Source organism: Vulpes vulpes, chromosome X, assembly GCF_048418805.1.
Source record: "Vulpes vulpes isolate BD-2025 chromosome X, VulVul3, whole genome shotgun sequence".
NCBI lineage: Eukaryota > Metazoa > Chordata > Mammalia > Carnivora > Canidae > Vulpes > Vulpes vulpes.
The window spans coordinates 78,876,667-78,899,179 of NC_132796.1; the positions used below are offsets into that span (position 1 = coordinate 78,876,667).

The 22,513-nt window shown below is 37.8% G+C and overlaps 1 protein-coding gene across 1 annotated transcript in view; it reads left to right on the forward strand.

The window, feature by feature from the left end:
• The window catches only part of COL4A5 (collagen type IV alpha 5 chain), a 270,709-nt gene that overhangs the window by 115,565 nt on the left and 132,631 nt on the right, over positions 1-22,513 (forward strand). The window contains exon 3 of the mRNA XM_026014911.2: positions 18,534-18,623. Within this exon, the coding sequence (XP_025870696.1) occupies positions 18,534-18,623 (90 nt within the window). The remainder of the gene's footprint in view (positions 1-18,533; positions 18,624-22,513) is intronic.

Below are 22,513 nucleotides of genomic sequence, written 5' to 3' on the forward strand. Positions count from 1 at the left end.
AGATGAAAGGGTCAACCAGGAAATCAGAGAAGAATTCAAAAGATTCATGGAAACTAATGAGAATGAAGATACAACCATTCAAAATCTTTGGGATACAGCAAAAGCAATCCTGAGGGGAAAATATATCGCAATACAAGTATGCATCCAAAAACTGGAAAGAACTCAAATACAAAAGCTAACCTTGCACCTAATGGAGCTGGAGAAGGAACAGCAAATTAAGCCTTCATCCCACAGAAGAAGACAATTAATAAAGATTTCAGCAGAACTCAATGAAATAGAGGCCAGAAGAACTGTGGAACAAATCAACAAAACCAGGAGTTGGTTCTTTGAAAGAATTAATAAGAAGGATAAACCATTAGCCAGCCTTATTAAAAAGAAGATAGAAAAGACTCTAATTAATAAAATCATGAATGAGAAAGGAGAGATCACTCCCAATACCAAGGAAATACAAACGATTTTGAAAACTTATTATGAGCAGCTATACGCCAATAAATTACACAATCTAAAAGAAATGGATGCATTTCTGGAAAGCCACAAACTATGAAAACTGGAACAGGAAGAAATAGAAAACCTGAACAGGCCTTTAACCAAGGAGGAAATTGAAGCAGTCATCAAAAACCTCCCAAGACACAAAAGTCCAGGGCCAGAAGGCTTCCCAGGTGAATTCTATCAAATGTTTAAAGAGAATTCTATCAAACGTTTAATGAAGAAACCATGCCTATTCTGCTAAACCTGTTCAGAATGATAGAAAAAGATAGAGTACTTCGAAACTCATTCTATGAGCCCAGCATCACCTTAATTCCAAAACCAAAGACCCCACCAAAAAGGAGAATTATAGACTAATATCCCTGATGAACACAGATGAAAAATTCTCAACAAGATACTAGCCAATAGGATGCAACAGTATATTAAGAAGATTATTCCCCATGACCAAATGGGATTTATCCCCAGGATGCAAGGCTGGTTCAACGCTCCTAAAGCAATCAATGCCAGATTTCAGGTTGTACTATGTACTGGTAGATCATATCAACAAGAGAAAAAAACAAGAAACATATGATCCTCTCAATAGATGCAGAGAAAGCATTTGACAAAATACAGCATCCATTCCTGATCAAAACTCTTCAGAGTGTAAGGATAGAGGGAACATTCCTCAGCATCTTAAAAGCCATCTACGAAAAGCCCACAGCAAATATCATTCTCAATGGGGAAACACTGGGAGCCTTTCCCCTAAGATCAGGAACAAGACAGGGATGTCCACTCTCACCACTGCTATTCAACATAGTAATAGAAGTCCTAGCCTTAGCAATCAGGCAACAAAAAGAAATAAAAGGCATTCAAATTGGCAAAGAAGAAGTCAAACTCTCCCTCTTCACCGATGACATGATACTCTACATAGGAAACCCAAAAGACTCTACCCCAAGATTGCTAGAGTTCATACAGCAATTCAGCAGGGTGGCAGGATACAAAATCAATGCCCAGAAATCAATGGCATTTCTCTACACTGAGACTGAAGAAAGAGAAATTAAGGAGTCAATCCCATTTACAATGGCACCCCAAAGCATAAGATACCTAGGAATAAACCTAACCAAAGAGGTAAAGGATCTATACCCTAAAAACTACAGAACACTTCTGAAAGACATTGAGGAAGACACAAAGAGATGGAAAAATATTCTATGCCCATGGATTGGAAGAATTAATATTGTGATAATGTCAATGTTACCCAGGGCAATTTACACATTTAATGCAATCCCTATCAAAATACCATGGACTTTCTTCAGAGCGTTGGAACAAATCATGTTAAGATTTGGGTGGAATCAGAAAAGACACCGAATAGCCAGGGGAATATTAAAAAAGAAAACCATAGCCGGTGGCATCACAATGCCAGATTTCAGGTTGTACTACAAAGCTGTGGCCATCAAGACAGTGTGGTACTGGCACAAAAACAGACACATAGATCAGTGGAACAGAATAGAGAATTCAGAAGTGGACCCTGAACTTTATGGTCAACGAATATTCGATAAAGGAGGAAAGACTATCCACGGCAAAAAAGACAGTCTCTTCAATAAATGGTGCTGGGAAAATTGGACATCCACATGCAGAAGAATGAAACTAGACCACTCTCTTTCACCAGACACAAAGATAAACTCAAAATGGATGAAAGATCTAAATGTGAGACAAGATTCCTTCAAAATCCTAGAGGAGAACACAGGCAACACCCTTTTTGAACTTGGCCACAGCAGTTTCTTGCAAGATACATCCATGAAGGCAAGAGAAAGAAAAGCAAAAATGAATTATTGGGACTTCATCAAGATAAAAAGCTTCTGCACAGCAAAAGAAACAGTCAACAAAACTAAAAGACAACCTAGAGAATGGGAGAAGATATTTGCAAATGACGTAACAGATAATGGGCTAGTATCCAAGATCTATAAAGATCTTACTAAACTCAACAGCAAAGAAACAAACAATTGAATCATGAAATGGGTAAAAGACATGAACAGAAATTTCATAAAGGAAGACATAGACATGGCCAACAAGCACATGAGAAAATGCTCCGCATCACTGGCCATCAGCGAAATACAAATCAAAACCACAATGAGATACCACCTCACACCAGTGAGAATGGTGAACATTAACAAGACAGGAAACAACAAATGTTGGAGAGGATGTGGGGAAAGGGGAACCCTCTTACACTGTTGGTGGGAAAGTGAACTGGTATAGCCACTCTGGAAATTGTGTGGAGGTTCCTCAAAGAGTTAAAAATAGACCTGCCCTACGACCCAGCAATTGCCCTGCTGGGGATTTACCCCAAAGGTACAGCCGTAGTCAAACACCGGGACACCTGCACCCCGATGTTTATAGCAGCAATGTCCACAATAGCCAAACTGTGGAAAGGTGCCTCGGTGTCCATCAAAAGATGAATGGATAAAGATGTGGTATATGTATACAATGGATTACTCATCTGTTAGAAACGACAAATACCCACCATTTGCTTCGACATAGATGGACCTGGAGGGTATTATGCTTAGTGAAATAAGTCCATTGGAAAAGGACAAACATTATACGGTCTCATTCATTTGGGGAATATAAAAATTAGTGGAAGGGAATAAAGGGAAAGGAGGGAAATTGAGTGAAAATATCAGTGAGGGTGACAAAACATGAGAGACACCTAACTCTGGGAAATGAACAAGGGTAGTGGAAAGGGAGGTGGGCAGGGGGTTGGGGTGACTGGGTGATGGGCACTGAGGGGGGGCACTTGATGGCATGAGCATTGGGTGTTATGCTAATGTTGGCAAATTGAACTCCAATAGAAAAAAGCAAATGGAAGAACTCCCAACTAAACCAGAAGTTCATATTTCTAATCTATTTTTCATTGAAAATTTTTAACAAGTACAAATACATGGCATTAAGGTTTTGAACCTAATATAGGCCTGACAATCAAGTCCTTGTTTTCTGGAAGAAAGGCCTCCAGTCCCACTCAATTTCCAGTAACAATGTTTTCACAGATCAATTTAATAATAAGGGTTCTTAATTTCTTTCATATTTTTGTTGTTTAGCATTCTAGTCTTAAGAACTAGATAAGAAAATTAGGCCAATTCCCCAGACGTCTAATTTTTTTCTTTTATAGGATGAAAGAATCCACAAAATCTCTTCCCCAAATTGATTCCCAATCTCCAGTCTGTACTTAACATTAGTCTTTTCATACAGAATGTAAAAGGTAACTTACATAAAATTTACTCATGAACATTAAAACTAGTTGTTAGATTTAACTAGCTTTATAATTTAAGTTTTAAAACATAAATCTTTGCAGCTTGATCTTCTGTTGACATTGATGGTTGGAGCCATGAATTCACCTAGAATTCAACATCATTTATAATTCCCATTCATACACACAAAGCACACACCATTAACACACAACTTACTCATATCTTGAGAGAATCTTTTCTTCTTTAATTCTTTGGCCTCCCAGTCAATCCCAAGTTCAAATGTCTTTTAACTCAAACTTCACTCTCAGATATTTAACAAGTTTTCCACCCACACTTCATCAATGCTTTTCCTATTATTTTCATGTTGCATTGCCTAACTCTGAAGCATGCCTCAAAGAGATCACCAGATAAAAGAAAATACATGAAACATTAAGTGGTTGTTTAGAATAGATCATGGGACAATCAGACTTGATCAAGATTCCCTACTGGGATCATACTTCTTTAAATCAGCACTTTTGTATCCTTTCAGTAATTACCTAGTAGTGAAATTGCTGGGTAATAGGATAGTTCTATTTGTAAGTATTTTAGGAACCTCCATATTGTTTTCCAGAGTAGCTGCACCAGCTTGCATTCTCCCCAACATTGTAAGAGGGTTCTCCTTTCTCTGCATCCTTTCCAATATCTGTTTTTTCCTGAGTTGTTAATTTTAGCCATTCTGACAGATGTGAGGTGGTATCTTATTGTGGTCTCTTTTTTAAATAAATTTATTTTTTATTGGTGTTCAATTAACCAACATACAGAATAACACCCAGTGCTCATCCCGTCAAGTGCCCCCCTCAGTGCCCATCACCCATTCAACCCCACCGCCCGCCCTCCTCCCCTTCCACCACCCCTAGTTCGTTTCCTAGAGTTAGGAGTCTTTATGTTCTGTCTCCCTTTCTGATATTTCCCACACATTTCTTCTCCCTTCCCTTATATTCCCTTTCACTATTATTTATATTCCCCAAATGAATGAGAACATACACTGCTTGTCCTTACTGCACTCAGCATAATACCCTCCAGTTCCATCCACGTTGAAGCAACTGGTGGGTATATGTCGTTTCTAATGGCTGAGTAATATTCCATTATATACATAAACCACATCTTCGTTATCCATTCATCTTTCGATGGACACCGAGGCTCCTTCCACAGTTTGGCTATTGTGGACATCGCTGCTATATACATCGGGGTGCAAGTGTCCCGGCATTTCATTGCATCTGAATCTTTGGGGTAAATCCCCAACAGTGCAATTGCTGGGTCATACGGCACATCTATTTTTAACTCTTTGAGAAACCTCCACACAGTTTTCCAGAGTGGCTGCACCAGTTCACATTCCCACCAACAGTGTAAGAGGGTTCCCTTTTTTCCGCATCCTCTCCACCATTTGTGGTTTCCTGCCTTGTTCATTTTCCCCATTCTCACTGGTGTGAGGTGGTATCTCATTGTGGTTTTGATTTGTATTTCCCTGATGGCAAGTGATGCGGAGCATTTTCTCATGTGCTTGTTGACCATATCTATGTCTTCCTCTGTGAGATTTCTCTTCATGTCTTTTGCCCATTTCATGATTGGATTGTTTGTTTCTTTGGTGTTGAGTTTAAAAAGTTCTTTATAGATCTTGGAAACTAGCCCTTTATCTGATACTTCATTTGCAAATATCTATCTCCCATTCTCTAGGTTGTCTTTTAGGTTTGTTGACTGTATCCTTTGCTGTGCAAAAGCTTCTTATCTTGATGAAGTCCCAATAGTTCATTTTTGCTTTTGTTTCTTTTGCCTTCGTGGATGTATCTTGCAAGAAGTTACTGTGGCTGAGTTCAAAAAGGGTGTTGCCTGTGTTCTCCTCTAGGATTTTGAAGGAATCTTGTCTCACATTTAGATCTTTCATCCATTTTGAGTTTATCTTTGTGTCTGGTGAAAGAGAGTGGTATAGTTTCATTCTTCTGCATGTGGATGTCCAATTTTCCCAGCACCATTTATTGAAGAGACTGTCTTTCTTCCAATGGATAGTCTTTCCTCCTTTATTGAATATTCGTTGACCATAAAGTTCAGGGTCCACTTCTGGGTTCTCTATTCTGTTCCTTTGATCTATGTGTCTGTTTTTGTGCCAGTACCACACTGTCTTGATGACCACAGCTTTGTAGTACAACCTGAAATCTGGCATTGTGATGCCCCCAGATATGGTTTTCTTTTTTAAAATTCCCCTGGCTATTTGGGGTCTTTTCTGATTCCACACAAATCTTAAAATAATTTGTTCTAGGGATCCCTGGGTGGCGCAGCGGTTTAGCGCCTGCCTTTGGCCCAGGGCGCGATCCTGGAGACCCGGGATCGAATCCCACTTCGGGCTCCCGGTGCATGGAGCCTGCTTCTCCCTCTCCCTGTGTCTCTGCCTCTCTCTCTCTCTCTGACTATCATAAATAAAAATTTAAAAAAAAATAAAAATAAAAAAAATAATAAAATAATTTGTTCTAACTCTCTGAAGAAAGTCCATGGTATTTTGATAGGGATTGCATTAAATGTGTAAATTGCCCTGGGTAATATTGACATTTTCACATTAATTCTGCCAATCCATGAGCATGGATTATTTTTCAATCTCTTTGTGTCTTCCTCAATGTCTTTCCGAAGTGTTCTATAGTTTTTAGGGTATAGATCCTTTACCTCTTTGGTTAGGTTTATTCCTAGGTATCTTATGCTTTTGGAGACAATTGTTAATGGGATTGACTCCTTAATTTTCTCTTTCTTCAGTCTCATTGTTAGTATATAGAAATGCCATTGATTTTGTATCTTGCCACGCTACCAAATTGCTTTATGAGTTCTAGCAATCTTGGGGTGGAGGCTTTTGGGTTTCCTATGTAGAGTATCATGTCATCAGCAAAGAGGGAGAGTTTGACTTCTTCTTTGCCAATTTGGATGCCTTTAATGTGTTTTTGTTGTCTGATTGCTGTGGCTAGGGCTTCTAGTACTATGTTGAATGCAATGGTGAGAGTGGACATTCATGTCTTCTTCCTGATCTTAGGGGAAAGGCTCCCAGTGCTTCCCCATTGAGAATGATATTTGCTGTGGGCTTTTCATAGATGGCTTTTAAGATGTCGAGGAATGTTCCCTCTATCCCTACACTCTGAAGTGTTTTGATCAGGAATGGATGCTGTATTTTGTCAAATGCTTTCTCTGCATCTCATGGAGGATCATATGGTTCTTGGTTTTTCTCTTGCTGATATGATGAATCACATTGATTGTTTTACGAGTGTTGAACCAGCCTTGTGTCCCGGGGATAAATCCTACTTGGTCATGGTGAATAATTTTCTTAATGTACTGTTGGATCCTATTGGCTAGTATCTTGTTGAGAATTTTTGCATCCATGTTCATCAGGGATATCGGTCTGTAATTCTCCTTTTTGGTGGGGTCTTTGTCTGGTTTTGGAATTAAGGTGATGCTGGCCTCATAGAACGAATTTGGAAGTACTCCATCTCTTTCTATCTTTCCAAACAGCTTTAGTAGAATATGTATGGTTTCTTCACTAAATGTTTGATAAAATTCCCCTGGGAAGCCATCTGGCCCTGGACTTTTGTGTCTTTGGAGGTTTTTGATGACTGCTTCAATTTCCTCCCTGGTTATTGGCCTGTTCATGTTTTCTGTTTCTTCCTGTCCCAGTTTTGGTAGTTTGTGGCTTTCCAGAAATGCGTCCATTTCTTCTAGACTGCCTAATTTATTGGCGTATAGCTGTTCATAATATGTTTTTAAAATCGTTTGTATTTCCTTGGTGTTGGTAGTGATCTCTCCTTTCTCATTCATGATTTTATTAATTTGAGTCTTTTCTCTCTTCTTTTTAAAAAGGCTAGCTAATGGTTTATCTATCTTATTAATTCTTTCAAAGAACCAACTCCTGGTTTTGTTGATGTGTTCCACAGTTCTTCTGGTCTCGATTTCGTTGATTTCGGCTCGAATCTTTATGAAAGAAAAGGAAAAAAAAAAAAGAAGAAAAAGGAAAGAAAGTGAAAAAAGGGTGGGGGAAGCAAACAGAAATATAAAAGCAAAGTAAAACAAAGCAAAACAAAAAACCACGGGGGAGTATCTTCTGATTCTGTATACTTTAAGTCCCTTGACTTCCCCTGGAACTTGTCCTTGTAGCTGGTCTTCTGGGGGAGGGGCCTGTTGTGCTGATTTTCGGGTGTTAGCACGTGGGGGAGCTGGTCTTCCCTTGCCTGGTGCAGGGCTCAGTGGGGTTCGTTTACCCCGTGAGACCCCTGGAGGAACAACCACAGTGGCGGGGCCAGCTCTGGAGCCCTGGATTCAGCTCCCACAGTAACTCCGGGGCTCTCCGTCTGCAGGGCCTGGGGGCTCCCGGGCGGGGCCGCTGATCTGCTCAGCTCCGGGCAGGAGCCTCCTTGCTGTCCTGCGCCCTCCCGGCCTCTACCTTTCCTGGGGGGAGGCCGGATCCTGGGCTGTGTCCCGGCGCCCTGTGCTCCGGGGCCTGTGCTGTTGGATTCTCGCTCCTGCCCCGCAGCCCCCTCCTCGGAGCCGCCGCCGGAGCCCCTCCAAGCTGCTCCGGGTCCCGCCGTGCGCGCTGCAGCCCTTTAGGGAGCTCAGACCCGGGTGTGGCGCATCTCCCCGGTGCGCAGGTGCCTGTTAGTGTCCCAGGGAGCCCGAGGGCATCCCCGCCTTTCTGGGGATCCTGCTCCAATTCCCCGGGAGGCCTTTCCGCCCGGGAAGGTTGGTGCAGCTCCTGCTCCTCCGGGACGGGGCTCTCCTGTCCTGGGGACACTCGCCCCGGCCTCAGCCCGGCTCCTCGCGGGGCCCCTCCCCCTTGGAGGCCTTTTGTGTCTTTATCCCCCCCCCCCATCTTCCTACCTTGATAGAAGCGCGAACTCTTCTCACTGTAGCATTCCAGCTGTTCTCTCTTTAAATCTCAGGCCGAATTCGTAGATTTTCAGGATGATTTGAAGGTTATCTAGGTAATTTGTTGGGGACCCTACTCTTCCGCCATCTTGCCCCTCCTCCCTCTTATTGTGGTCTTGATTTCTTTTTCCCCGGAGATGAGTGATGTTGAACATTTTTTCATGTGTCTGTTAGCTATTTGTATATCTTCTTTGTTTTTTTGTTAAGCTTTTATTTATTTATTTGAAAGAGAGAGAGAGCATGAGCAGGGAGGAATAGCAGAGATTGAGGCAGACTCCCTGCTGAGCACGGAGCTGGACATGGGACTTGATCCCAGAACCCTGGGAAGCAGATGCTTAACCAACTGAGCCACCCAGGATCCCTCTATGTCTTCTTTGGAGAAATGTCTGTTCATGTTTTTTGACCATTTCTTAACTGGATTATTTATTTTTTGGTTGTTGATTTTGATGAGTTCTTTATAGGTTCTAGATACTATCCTTTTATATCATTTGCAAACATCGTCTCCCATCTATCAGTTATCTTTTATTTTGTTGATTGTTTCCATCAGTGTACAGAAGCTTTTTATATTGATGAAGTTCCAATAGTTCATTTTTGCTTTTGTTTCCCTTGCCTCTGGGGATGTGTCTAACAAGATGTTACTCTGGCTGAGGTCAAAGAGGTTGCTGCCTGTATTCTTCTCTGGGATTTTGATGGTTTCCTGTCTCACATTTAGGTCTTTCATCCATTTTGAATTTATTTTTTGTATAGTGTAAGGAAGTGGTCCAGTTTCATTCTTCTGCATATCACTGTCCAGTTTTCCCATCACTGTTTGTTGAAGAGAGTGTCATTTTTCCATTGTATATTCTTTCCTGTTTTGTCAAAGTTTACTTGGCCATATAGTTTTGGATTTATTTCTGAGTTTTCTGTTTTTTCTATTGATCTCCATGTCTATTTTTGTGCTAGTACCATACTGTTTTGGCTACTATGGCTTTGTAATATAACTTGAAGCCTGAAAAATTATAACTTGAAGTCTGGAATTGTGATGCCTCCAGCTTTGTTTTTCTTTTTCAAGATTACTTTGGCTATTTGGGATCTTGTGTGATGGACAGAAGACTATTTAAAGCATAACAACAGAACTTCAAAATGCATGAAGCAACAGTGACAGAATTAAAGGGATACATAGACAAATCCACAATCATATTTGATAGACCCTAAAACACTTGTCTTTGTCATTGACAGAACAACTAGAAAAAAAATCAGTAAAGGCAGAGATGATATGAATTCCATTAACAACTTAGACCTAATTGACATATATGAAGTCCTACATCCAATTACAGAATGTGTTTTTCTTCAAAGGCAGATGGAATTTTCTCCAAGGTAGACCACATGATGTGCCATAAAATATACCCTATAAATACCCAAAGATTGGAAACATCAGTGTATATTCTTTGACCACATATGAAATCAACAATAATAATATATGTAGAAAATTCCCAACTATTTTGAAATTAGAAAACACTATTCTAAATAACTGATAGACCAAAGAAGAAATCACTAAGAAAATTAGAAAATACACCAAATTGCATAATGATTAAACTGCAGTATCCTGAGGATTCTGGGATGGAGGTAAAGCAGAGCTTAGTGGAAAATTGCTTTAAATACCTATGTTAGAAAAGAAGAAAGATTTAAAATCAGTGACCCACATTTTCCATTTAAGAAGCTAGAAAAGGACAAGTAAATCAAATTTAAAATAAGAAAAAGAAGGAAATATAAAATATACAATTCCAAGACAGTATAAAACTATATCATCAATATGATAGTATATTAATAGCAAAACAATAGACATATAGATTAATGGAACAGAAGAGTCCATAAATAGACTCACAGATGTAAAATGAATTGATGTTTTTTTTACAAAAATGCAGAGGCAGTTAGGTGGAGAAAAGGCAGTCTTTCAACAAATAGTACTAGAACAATTATATATGCATATGCACAAAAATGGACTTTGACTCATTGCTTGCACTGTACACAAATATTAACTCACAATAGATTATAGGCTTAAATATAAAACCTAAATCTATAAATATTTTAGAAGAAAACATAGGAGGAAATCCTTCTGATCTTGCGTTAGGCAGATATTTCTTAGAATACCAAAATCATAATCCATAAAACAAAAGATTGATAAATTATTTTTCATCAATAATAAGAACTTATTCTTTTCTTTTTTAAGGATTTTATTTTATTTACTCATGAGAGATACAGAGAGAGAGAGAGAGAGGCAGAGACACAGGCAGAGGGATAAGCAGGCTCCATGCAGGGACCCCGACATGGGACTCGATCCCAGGTCTCCAGGATCACGCCCTGGGTTGCAGGCAGCGCTAAACTGCTGTGCCACTGGGGCTGCCCAGAACTTATTCTTTTCTGAAGACCTTATTTAGAGATTGAAAAAATGCAGTCTAGGAAAAAGTATTTGCAAATTACATAATCATAAAAAGTCTTATATACAGAATATGTAAAGAAATTTCAAAACTCAATAATAAAACAAACATCCCAAAATAAAATTAAACTAGAAACAAAGTGGCAAAATATTTTAAAGCACTTCACAAAATAAGATATGTAGATGGAAAATAACACATGAAAAGTTACTCAACATCATTAAATAGGGAAATGCGTAAAAAAACATAAGAAGATACTACCATAAACTTCCTAGAATATCTAAATATTAAAATATATCCTTATTAATATAGATGAGGATGTGGATCAACTGGAACTATTATAGATTGTTGATACAAATATAAAATGATGAAAACCCATGTTAATAAATTTGACAGTTTCTTTAAAAGGTAAGCATAAACCTATCAGATGATTGTCTTTTCCTAGGCATTTACCTATGAGAAGTGAAAGCATATGTCTGGACAAAACTAGTACATAAGTTCATGGTAGCTTTATTTGTAATAACCAGAAACAGGAAACAACTCAATTGGTGTTCACAGGTGGATGAATCAACAAAGTGTAATATAATTTATACAGTGGAATACTTCTCAGCAATAAGAAGGAAAGAACTATTAACATGTACCATAACATGTCTAAATCTCAAATAATTATGCTGAATGAAAAGTTAGACAAAAAGAGTTCATTCTGTATAATTCCATGTATATAAGTTCTAGAAAAAGAAAATTAATTTATAATGACAGTAAGTCAGTCATCACCTTGGGTGGGGATGAATAGAAGCATGAAGAAAATATTATATAAAAGGGAACACAGAAAATTTTTTATATTTATAATGTTCACTTCAATATTGTTATTAATTAGATACTTATTCTTTAGAGCTGTTTTAGGCTCCCAGCAAAATTGCAAGAAAGATACAGAAATTTTGCATATACCCTTGGCCCCACACATGCATACAGGCATAGCTTCCCTAACTATCAATTCCTCCACCAGAGTGTTACATTTGTTGCAATTGATGAACCTACATTAATACATCATTATCACCCAAAGTTTGTAGTTTAACTTAGAGCTCACTCTTGGTGTTGTACATTCTGTGGATTTGGGCAAATGTATAATGACATGTATCCATCATTATCATTTGAGTATTTTCACTGCCCTAAAACTCTTTTGTGCTCCATCTGTTCATCTACCATTCCCATCCCTGGCAACCACTGATCTTTTTACTGCCTCCATAATTTTGTCTGTTCCAGAATATCATATAGTTAAAATCATACAGTATGTAGCCTTCCCAGATTGGCTTTTTTCTCTTAGTAATACACGTTTAAAGTTCCTCCATGCCTTTTCATTACTTAATAGTTCCTTTCTTTTTAGTGCTGAATGATATTCCGTTGTCTGGATGTACCCGTTTCTTTATCTTTTTCTACTGAAGGGGCATGTTGGTTGCTTCCAAGTTTTAGCAATGATGAATAAATCTGCTATAAGCATCCACATGCAGTTTTGTGTGTGTGTCGATATAAATTTTAAACTCTTTTGGATAAATACCAAGAAACATCGTTGCTGGATCATATGAGTATATTTCGTTTTGCAGGAAACTGCCAAACTATCTTTCAAAGTGGCTGTATCATTTTGCCTTCCCACCAACAGTGAATGAGGGTTCCTGTTGCTCCATATCTTTGCCCTCATTTGGTGGGTTTTTTATTTTGGCCATTCTAATGGGTATGTAGCAGTATATAATTGTTATTTAAGTTTGCATTTCCCTGATGATGTATTACATGGAACATATTTTCATATGTTTATTTACCATCTGTATATCTTCTTTTTTAATTTAAATTCAATTAATTAATACGTAGTGCATTATTAGTTTCAGAGGTAGACTTCAGTTGTATATAACGCCTAATTGTATATTATGCTCAGTGCTCATTACATCACATGCCCTCCTTAATGCCCATCACCCTGTATATCTTCTTTGGTGAGTATCTGTTAAAGTCTTGGCCCATTTTTAAATCAGGGTGTTTGTTTTCTTATTATTGAGCTTTAAGAGTTCCTTGTATATTTCAGATACTAGTTCTTTATCAAGATGTTTCCTTTGCAAATATTTTCTCCCTGTCTGTGGCTTGTCTTCTCATTCTCATTAATGCTGTCTTTTACAGAGCAGAAGTCATTAATAAAGTCCAGCTTATTAGTTATTTTTTCATGGATTGTGCCTTTGCTGTATCTGAAAAATTATCACCATACCCAAAGTCATCTAGATTTTCTCCTATACTGTCTTCTAGGAGTTTTATAGTTTTGTATTTAGGTGTATGATCCATTTTGAGTTGATTTTTATGAAGAGTGTGAGGTTTCTGTCTATATTCTTTTTTTTGCATATGGATGTCTACTTGTTGGAGCAACATTTGTTGAAAAAAGAAGGAAATTCTTGTGAGTGGTGGCTATGTTCATTATTTTGGTTGTTACAGATGTGAAAAAATTCAAATCGTATGCTTTAAATATGTGCAACTTATTGTATATTAATTGTACCTCAATAAAACTGCTTCTAAAAAGTAAGTTTAACACACAAATAATAAAATATGTCAATTCTGCCAAAGAAATGTGTCCAAGTGCACGTTGCCAAAAACAAAACTTGCTAGACTCCTGATGACAAGAAATTAACCATATGACAACAAAAAATCATGTCACATAGATAGTAACCGCTTATCATGGTGAACATAGCTTCATGTATAGAATTGTCAATTCACTATGTTGTACATCTGAAACTAGTATAACATTGTATGTCAACTCTACTTCAGTAAAAATTATAAAGTAAAATAAAATCAATGTCACACTCAAACATTACCTAAACAAGGTGTTCCTGTCTACCAGTGGCATCAACATTTTCTGGGAGCTTATTAGAAATGCAGGTTCTGAGGCTCCTAGCAGACCTACTCAATCTAACTCTAACCAGGTAATCTGTGTTTTAACAAGTTGTCCAAGCAGTTTTGATGGAAGCTAAGGTTTGAGATCATCTGACCTACATTATTATCTCCATTTAGCAGTTGTCAAAGATCCATATTCTTGTTCTCCTAACTATATTACATCAAATATATCTTTGTACTATATAATTACAAAAACAACATAGAAATTATTCAAAAAGAAGACAAAATTGCCCATAATTGCATCTTTTCAGTTGTTCATTATTTTCATTAGTTCATTATGGTATTGTCTTGCCCAAATGTTTATATAATTTTTACATTTTTGCGATACTATAATCCCAAAATAATTTTAATCTCAATGGTCATTATAGCAGTTTGTGCCACTTTTAATTTTTTTCTGACTGCAGAAATCCAGTGTTTGGTGCCTGGGTGGCTCAGTTAGTTAAGCATCTGCCTTCAGCTCAGGTCATGATCCCAGGGTCCTGGGATCGAGCCACACATCGGGCTCCCTGCTCAGTGGGGAATCTACTTCTCCCTCTGCCTCTACTTGTGCTCCACTTTGCTCACTCTTTTTCTCAAATAAATAAATAAAATCTTTTAAAAAAAGAAATCCAGTGTTTTTCCTGTTAATTTTGTATCTTTCTTAAGAAACTATTCTTAAAATCTTTTTTCATTCCCATAATCATGTAATTTTCTTATTGTGATTATAAAGTGCCCTTTATGTAAAATTGTAACATTATTATGGGTACCTTTGACTCATAATGTAGATTTTCCTAAGTAAGTCAGTCTGTTATTCTTTTTAATACTAGCATGTGGTATATAAGAGACCTTTTTTTTTCTTTTTTTCTTTTTTTAAAAAATTATTTATTTATTTATGATAGTCACACACACACACACACACAGAGAGAGAGAGAGAAAGAGAAAGAGGCAGAGACATAGGCAGAGGGAGAAGCAGGCTCCATGCACCGGGAGCCCGACGTGGGATTCAATCCCGGGTCTCCAGGATAGCGCCCTGGGCCAAAGGCAGGCGCTAAACCGCTGCGCCACCCAGGGATCCCTAAGAGACCTTTTTAAAGATTTTATTTATTTATTCATGAGAGACAAAGAGAGAGAGAGAGAGAGAGAGAGAGGCAGAGACACAGGCAGAGGGAGAAGCAGGCTCCATGCAGGGAGCCCGACGTGGGACTCGATCCTGTCAGGCCCCAGGCCGAAGGCAGCACCAAACCGCTGGGCCACCGGGGCTGCCCAAGAGACCTTTATCATAAAAAGTTATCCTTTGTATAATTTCTCCTAACCCTAACTTATATTTTTCTGTATTTGGGGCAAAAATATATGCCATAAGTGTTATATAATCCGTTAAGGAAGTTCATTCATTGAATGGATATTTTGTATTTGTTTTGCTGGGTTCTAAGAATGAAATGATGGAGATAATATGATTGACTAGATGAAAGAGTAATGGAAAGAGTAGAGGCAAGATTATTTCAAATTTCTGGTCTAGGTTGTGCTATTTCCTGGAATAGGGAAGATGGTATAAAGGTAGTGAACTCAGTGTTTCTTATGTTAAATTCGCTCTTAGGAAAATTACACAATTTGTCTGTGTCCCAACTCTTCATCTGTAGAATGGAAATAATAGTAATATTTACCTTATATTATCATTGGGAGAATTAAATAAATAAAACATGGAAATAGTTTAGAATAGCTCAATACATGTTTCTTATTGTTGTTGATTTTTGATTCCTGTGTGATATTCAAATGGAGATGTTTAAGACAGTTAACCCTGTGAGCCTAAATTTTAGAAAAAAAAGTGTGGGTGTTTGAGATTTCCCAGGAAAATAGAGGGAAGGGTCAAAAAGAGAATCCAGAGTAATGTAATACTAATATATAAGGGACAGGCAGAGAGAGATTACTCCACAATGAAAAATAAGAGTAGTTTTTTATCCCAATATGGGCAGGCAACATAAGCCAGTTTTTTTAAAGATATTATTTATTTATTCATGAGAGGCACAGACAGAGAGAGGCAGAGACACAGGCAGAGGAAGAAGCAGGCTTCATGCAGGGAGCCCGATGCGGGACTCAATCCCAGAACTCCAGGATCACGCCGCTGAGCCACCCAGGGATCCCCAAGCCAGTTTTTTAAAAAGAAGTTTGACCTTCACAAATAGATACAGCATGCTATTTTCTGTGTTCGTGAGTGTTAGCAAATTACAGTAAACTGTAGATGAGTTTTAAAGAGTAGATGATTGCCTTGCCACCAGTAGCAAACAGTAGGCAAACAACAAATGTCAACCTTCATACCATCTGCGGGAATTAGGTAGAAGACTCCCTCACCCCACCTCATGGCAGATTTCTATAGTTTCTACTGCAGGAAACTTTCTACCCTTTAAAGGCTGGGGATTGTGCTTGCAATTATTTTGCTACTGTCCAGTAGGTACCCTTCTCTCTTCCTTGGTATAATGTCAGTCAGTCAGCTAGATAGGCCCACAACATTATTTGACTATATTATGAGCAGATTTAAGGATATATAATTTATAGGTATATGGTTATATTAATAAAAACACATTAAGCTTTCTAGCACTCTCTACTTGGAATTTCTGGTTTATTCCTCTCTTATCTATTGCCCAAACAGCAATTTTGCTTCTGAGAAAATATAGCCCTCTTCAAACATTATACTCAAGTTTTGGCAGAGAAACGCTTTAAATACCAGTGGAGATCCCAGAATGTAGCTCTGTTTTCCACTTATGGAAATCTACTTGAACTAGATTTTTTTTTCCTTTTAGCTTCCTTTCTGACTTGTGCTTGAAATCAGATTTCTACTACCAACTCTGCCAGAAATGAGCTGTGTAGTAATTTGAGACAATCCAGATCTAGAAATTTTGAACTTTTTATTTTTCCGCTCTTACTCTATTCCCTTCAAAGTAATTGATGACATTGATTAATACTAAGTTATCATAATTATATGACTAATTAAAACAACAAAGAAATATGTATAACAAATAGGAAGCATGTTAATATATCAATAATAATTGTTGCCAAGACTATGGGAATGTTTCAACCTACTATTAATTATCTAACATTTGCTTCATTTGCTTTGAAGTAATGAGTGGAAACTGACCATAAGTAGTCTTTTCAAAGTACTTATAGTTGTTATGACTTAACATAACAAAGAATTATTGAATACAAAATTATCTAAATTGTCTAGACTAAACTTAGAACCACACACTCATCCCCCCCTACACACACACACTGGGGGTATAATAAAAGCCTACCTTAACCTCTAGGGATATGCACTTCCAATGGCCCATTAGTCAGTTGCTTTATAGATATGGATGCTTTCTCTTTTGCAGGTGCTACTTAGGCTGTCACTGTGGTTAGGATCTAGTGAACGCAAGCATTCCTACAATGAGGTCCAGAACCTCTGGCCAGAGACTCAGCCCTCAAGCCTTAGAAAAATCGAAGAATTTCTTACAACCCTGCAGTTGGGAGCACATGCCATGGAGCTGTGAGCCCTCAGGGTTCTTAAACTTAATAGTGGTGAATTTGCTTTCTGTGATTGTATCTCCTAGGGGTGTTGGGGTTCACACTTCTATAATTGGCTATATGCAAGTTATATATAATATAATTCTATAATTGGCTTTCTATAATTGGCTATATGCAAGTTAACTAAGCCTAACATGTTATATAATGGCTATAATTTCTATAATTGACCTTTCTGTAATTGGCTATATGCAAGTTAACTAAGCCTAACATGTTATATAATGATATATTAGTATAGATGGCAGGTCTACTACTCCCATATATCTGTCTGTGCAGATGTGCACATCAGGCAACCTTATTGCATAGATGCTGATAAAATTTGGTGAAACCTTACTGGTAGGTTGGCAGTCCTCCTGTGCTAGTGTTGATAAGTGCTGTGGTCAGAACTAGGACTTGAGTGACATTATAGTTCAATTAGTAATTATGAATAGAAGAATTACTGGTAGTTTTTTCTTTGTATGTTTTTTGTTCTTCTACAATAACCATGTATTCCTTTTTGTAGTATTTTTACAATCAGAAGAAATATAAAATTTTTTGATGTTCTAGAGACCTTTTCTGACTAATTTATCTGCAGTCAGCTAATGAATTTCCATTCTGGATAATCCCGCAACTTCCTATTCTGCAACAAATCTGAAAACTTCTCAGATGGTTTTCTTTTACACTTCATCCCTGCACCAAACTTACTTAATGTAACCCCTACAGACCTGGTTTCCTGGACTTATTGCCATCTTCCTTGTTAAACTCTTGATTTCAATATGTTTAAAACCTCATTCTATCTCTGATATGCCTTTTACTTTTACAAGAAAGCAAGAAACTATATTACTGTATATGGTATAAATTCAGAATGGTTTGCAGTTTTCCCACTTAGATCATGTAGGTTTTCTCATGTTAGCGGATACTATGAATTTAGTATCATTTAATTAATGCTCGTTAGATAGGCTTTTGGTCTTTTTGAATCTCAATCATGTCCGTGCTTGAAAATTCACAAGTAACTTCATCAAAAATGACATTAACTCTTGTTCAATTGCAGGGGGAGAGAGGATTTCCGGGTTTGGAAGGCCATCCAGGTTTGCCTGGATTTCCAGGTCCAGAAGGGCCTCCAGGGCCTCGGGGACAAAAGGTATGTTCCAGGTTGTCAGCCAGTAATACTAGAAGCATTAGGCCATGCTAACTGTGGGACTAGGTGTCAAATCAACTAAGAGGTTACTGAGTTATAGCCAGAAATTAATATAGAAAAAACAATAGAATAGCTAAGAGTCTGTATTTTATTGTTGGTTAAAGAAAACCCTGAATATTGCTGCCATATTCAGATGTTTTTGGAAGATGCTGTTAGTTGGATATGGTTATTGGGATACTTAACAAAAATTAAGCTTTGTGAGGAGCTTAGCTGAGCTGGAGAGAGCTAAACTGCCAGGTGTCAGAGTAGCTGATTAAGAGAACAAGCCAAAATGAAAGAATGGTCAAGCCCTTTACTGTGGCAGTATAATAAGCAAAATGTTTAACCAGAAAAAGCACCAACTTCCCCACTGTTCCATTTTCCCTATGGAACAGTACCAGTGAGGACCTTGCCTTGGTTGGCCAGCAGGAAGGTAAGGGCTATGCTGTTATCCAACAGTATTTGGGCCAAGGAATTTGAGGCTAGTCTCTTCTGCTTCCAAAACTGAAGTAGTGTCATTAATGAGTTAAGTAAAAGTCAAAGACATATTGCAAACAACTTTTTGGAATTGGATGACCCTGAGTGAGAAAAGTTGGCTGGAGCATGCACATGAGTAGAATCAGTAATACCACATGACAGTTTGCCTCAGTAACTAGAGTACCTGGTTTTGGAATTCTTACTCTGTTTAGCTTGATGTGCTCAATAGGAAGGGCTATCTTGAATATTTGACAGTCTCTTATCAATGCCCCATATGTATATGTTACATTGGTAAGAATGTTGAAGGCCTGGCTTATAGAAAATAAATAATAACCCTAGGGAGACACACACACACACACAGTGCTGGTAGTATAAAAGCTAGTGATTACCATGGGGTCAACAAGCCAGGAGTCCCTTCTGGTGGGTAGAGTACTTGAGTAGAATTGGAAAGTTTGTGTAAGGTGTGCACTGGTATTGGAGGTAGGAGGCCAGCACTATTGAGGTCAAAATAGGCCCAGTGGCAGATCCTATTTCCCTTTTGCCAGATGCTTCTCTTGATCCCATCTCAGACAGGAGCAATTTGACCTGTGAGGAGGCATTTTCTTTCTGTAGTGTCAGAGTCCAACTGTGGGAACACATCAGGCCCTGTGTAATAAAGTTGAGGTATCTGAAGTACTAAAAAGTTCTGTGTTTAGAGAAATGTCCATTTGTTGTATTCGGTGGTATAGCAGTCAGGTATTTATCTATGGGATTGGATGGTGGGTGACATATTGAGCAGTTTGTCAAATTCAGAGTGGTGGCAATTTGCAGGGACAGGTCTATCAGTGAATTGGGTGAGGTAGAAGTCACGTAGGCTGTTCTCTGGGAGAGAAAGATGAGACGATAGATCCATACAGCCTTTCTTTCCTATACCCAGGTTCATAGATCCAAAGGTGCTGTGGTCCTATCAGTTGGGAAGACTTTTCCCCATTGACTGCAGTGCACACAGTCTCTCCTAGACTATAAGCAAGAACAACATCTTAGGTGTATGTTAAGATAGGGAATGGGAGTAGATAATAGTGAATGTGAAGATTCAGAGAACTTTCTTGGTTTTCTAAAAGTATTTATTTTGGTTGGTTGCCCTTTGCCATCTGTATTAGGTAGACTGATGAGCTGATAATGAAAGGGCCAGTTCTGTTCATTTGCCTAGAAAGAAAAAAGTAGTTTAAAACCTTTTTTTTCCTAATTTTATTTCATGTAATAGTGGTACATTATGCCATTAGATTATTGAGGAGATCAAATGGATACTCATCAGGTAGTTTTTCCAATAAAGGAGGAAATTAATTTAAATACATAAGTACTTTTAAACACTTAACTATATCAGAGCATAGATTGTGGGGGGTGTGCTTGGGCATGATCTCTGAGGAGGTGACAGTACATCATTGTAGTTTTGTTAGATTCAGGGGCAGAAGGGACCTGTGCTAAATTTCCTGAGCAGAACTTGTATGCTAAGGAGAAAGCAAGACTCTAAATGACTGCATAGAAGTTAAGTAGATGGGACATTTAACAGAATTTCTTATGTCTAATGAGGTGTAAAATAGCAGAATGTTTCTTGTGCACCCAGGAGTGGCAGAGAGTAGCAGAGAGATCTGAAAGAGTCAATATTTGTGACTCTTTGTGTGTGATGGAATTGAGCACTAAGTCAGCAGTAATCCATGTAAACTACTGGTGCGGGACATCTCAGTTAATTCTAGTGTGGACGGGACTATCCCACACCTCAACAGCTTGGAATTCTTAAGCTCTCCATAATTTAGACACAGTCTTATGAAAATGAGATGGGGACTCCTGTTGACTGAAATTAAATTTCAGTCATGTTAGTGAAGTAGGTATTTTGAAACAGAAATTAAGCTGAACCATAGGAAAGTAAAGTTACATTTCTTGCACCTGAGTTTACCCAGGATTGGGACCAACTTTCTTGTGCACCATGCTTGCTGAGGGGTGGCACTTTTAATAAAGATTTGTGACAGATTATTTGTTTTAAGATTTTATTTATTCATGAGAGACACAGAAAGAGAGAGGCAGACATAGGCATAGGGAGAAGTGGGCTCCATGCAAGGAGCCCAATGTGGGACTCGATACCAGAACTCCAGGATCATGCCCTGAGCCGAAGGCAGATGCTCAACTGCTGAGCCACCCAGATATCCCAGATTTGTGGCAGATTTTTAAAAAGTTAAATACATATGAATCCCTTTGAAATAATTTAGCATTAACTAGGACTATTGTACTAGACTATTGTACAAAAATTATTGTGCACTAGTTTTTAAAAGTGTGATGGTATGAATTTTAAATTTAGAAAGTAGTCCCATCTTTTGCTGTGATTCCATTTCAATCTCTGTATAATGAGAAGGCTACATTGCTTTCTAAACTTTTGGGATTCTAAATTTGAAGCACTTTGTGCTTCTATCTCAAGTATGACTTCATGCTTTCCAGAATAGCTGAATTTATACTTTTTATGTGATTGGGTATTCTAATACATGCATATATATTTTAATATATATGCTCAGTCAAAAATTTTGTAGGATTGTTCTTTAATTTGTATATTCTTATATACGAAAGTAAAGCTAGGACACCTGGGTGGCTCAGCGGTTGGGCGTCTGCCTTTGGCTCAGGTCATGATCCTGGGATCCGGGATCGAATCCTGCATCAGGCTCCCTGTGCAGAGCCTGCTTCTCCCTCTGCCTGTGTCTCTCCCTCTCTCTCTGTGTGTCTCTCATGAATAAATAAATACATATTAAAAAAAAGAAAGTAAAGCTATATAAAACAAGTACATAATAGGAATGTATATATAAAATTTTCCAAAAGATTTATTTATTCTTAAAAATAAAATTTAATTTTTGATAGATAATATATTCACTTTATTGAAAAAAAATTAACATAAGAAGATGTATAGTGAGATATATTTCCTTTCTACCTGTATCTGTTAGCCACTGAGTTCTGCATATCCCTGATAGGTACCAATTTCTAATACTTCCTTGTGAATATGTTCAATGATTTTTGTATATGCACACAGATACAAATATACACTTGCACATACATGCTTATATACACACAGACACACTTTTGCCTCCCTTTGTTTATAAAGTGGTAGCATATTCAACATGTTTAACCTTTGTTTTTCACTTAATACACATTGTAGATATCTCATATCAGTATACACAGAACTTCTTCATTATCTTTTATAACTGCATTGTATCCCATTGTGCATATAAATCACAATGTTTAAAGCCAGTCCCCTGTTGAGGATCATTTAGATAATTTTCAATTTTTTTCTTCTACAAACAATGCTGCAAAGATGTACAATTTTTTTTCTTTTTTTATAAATTTATTTTTTATTGGTG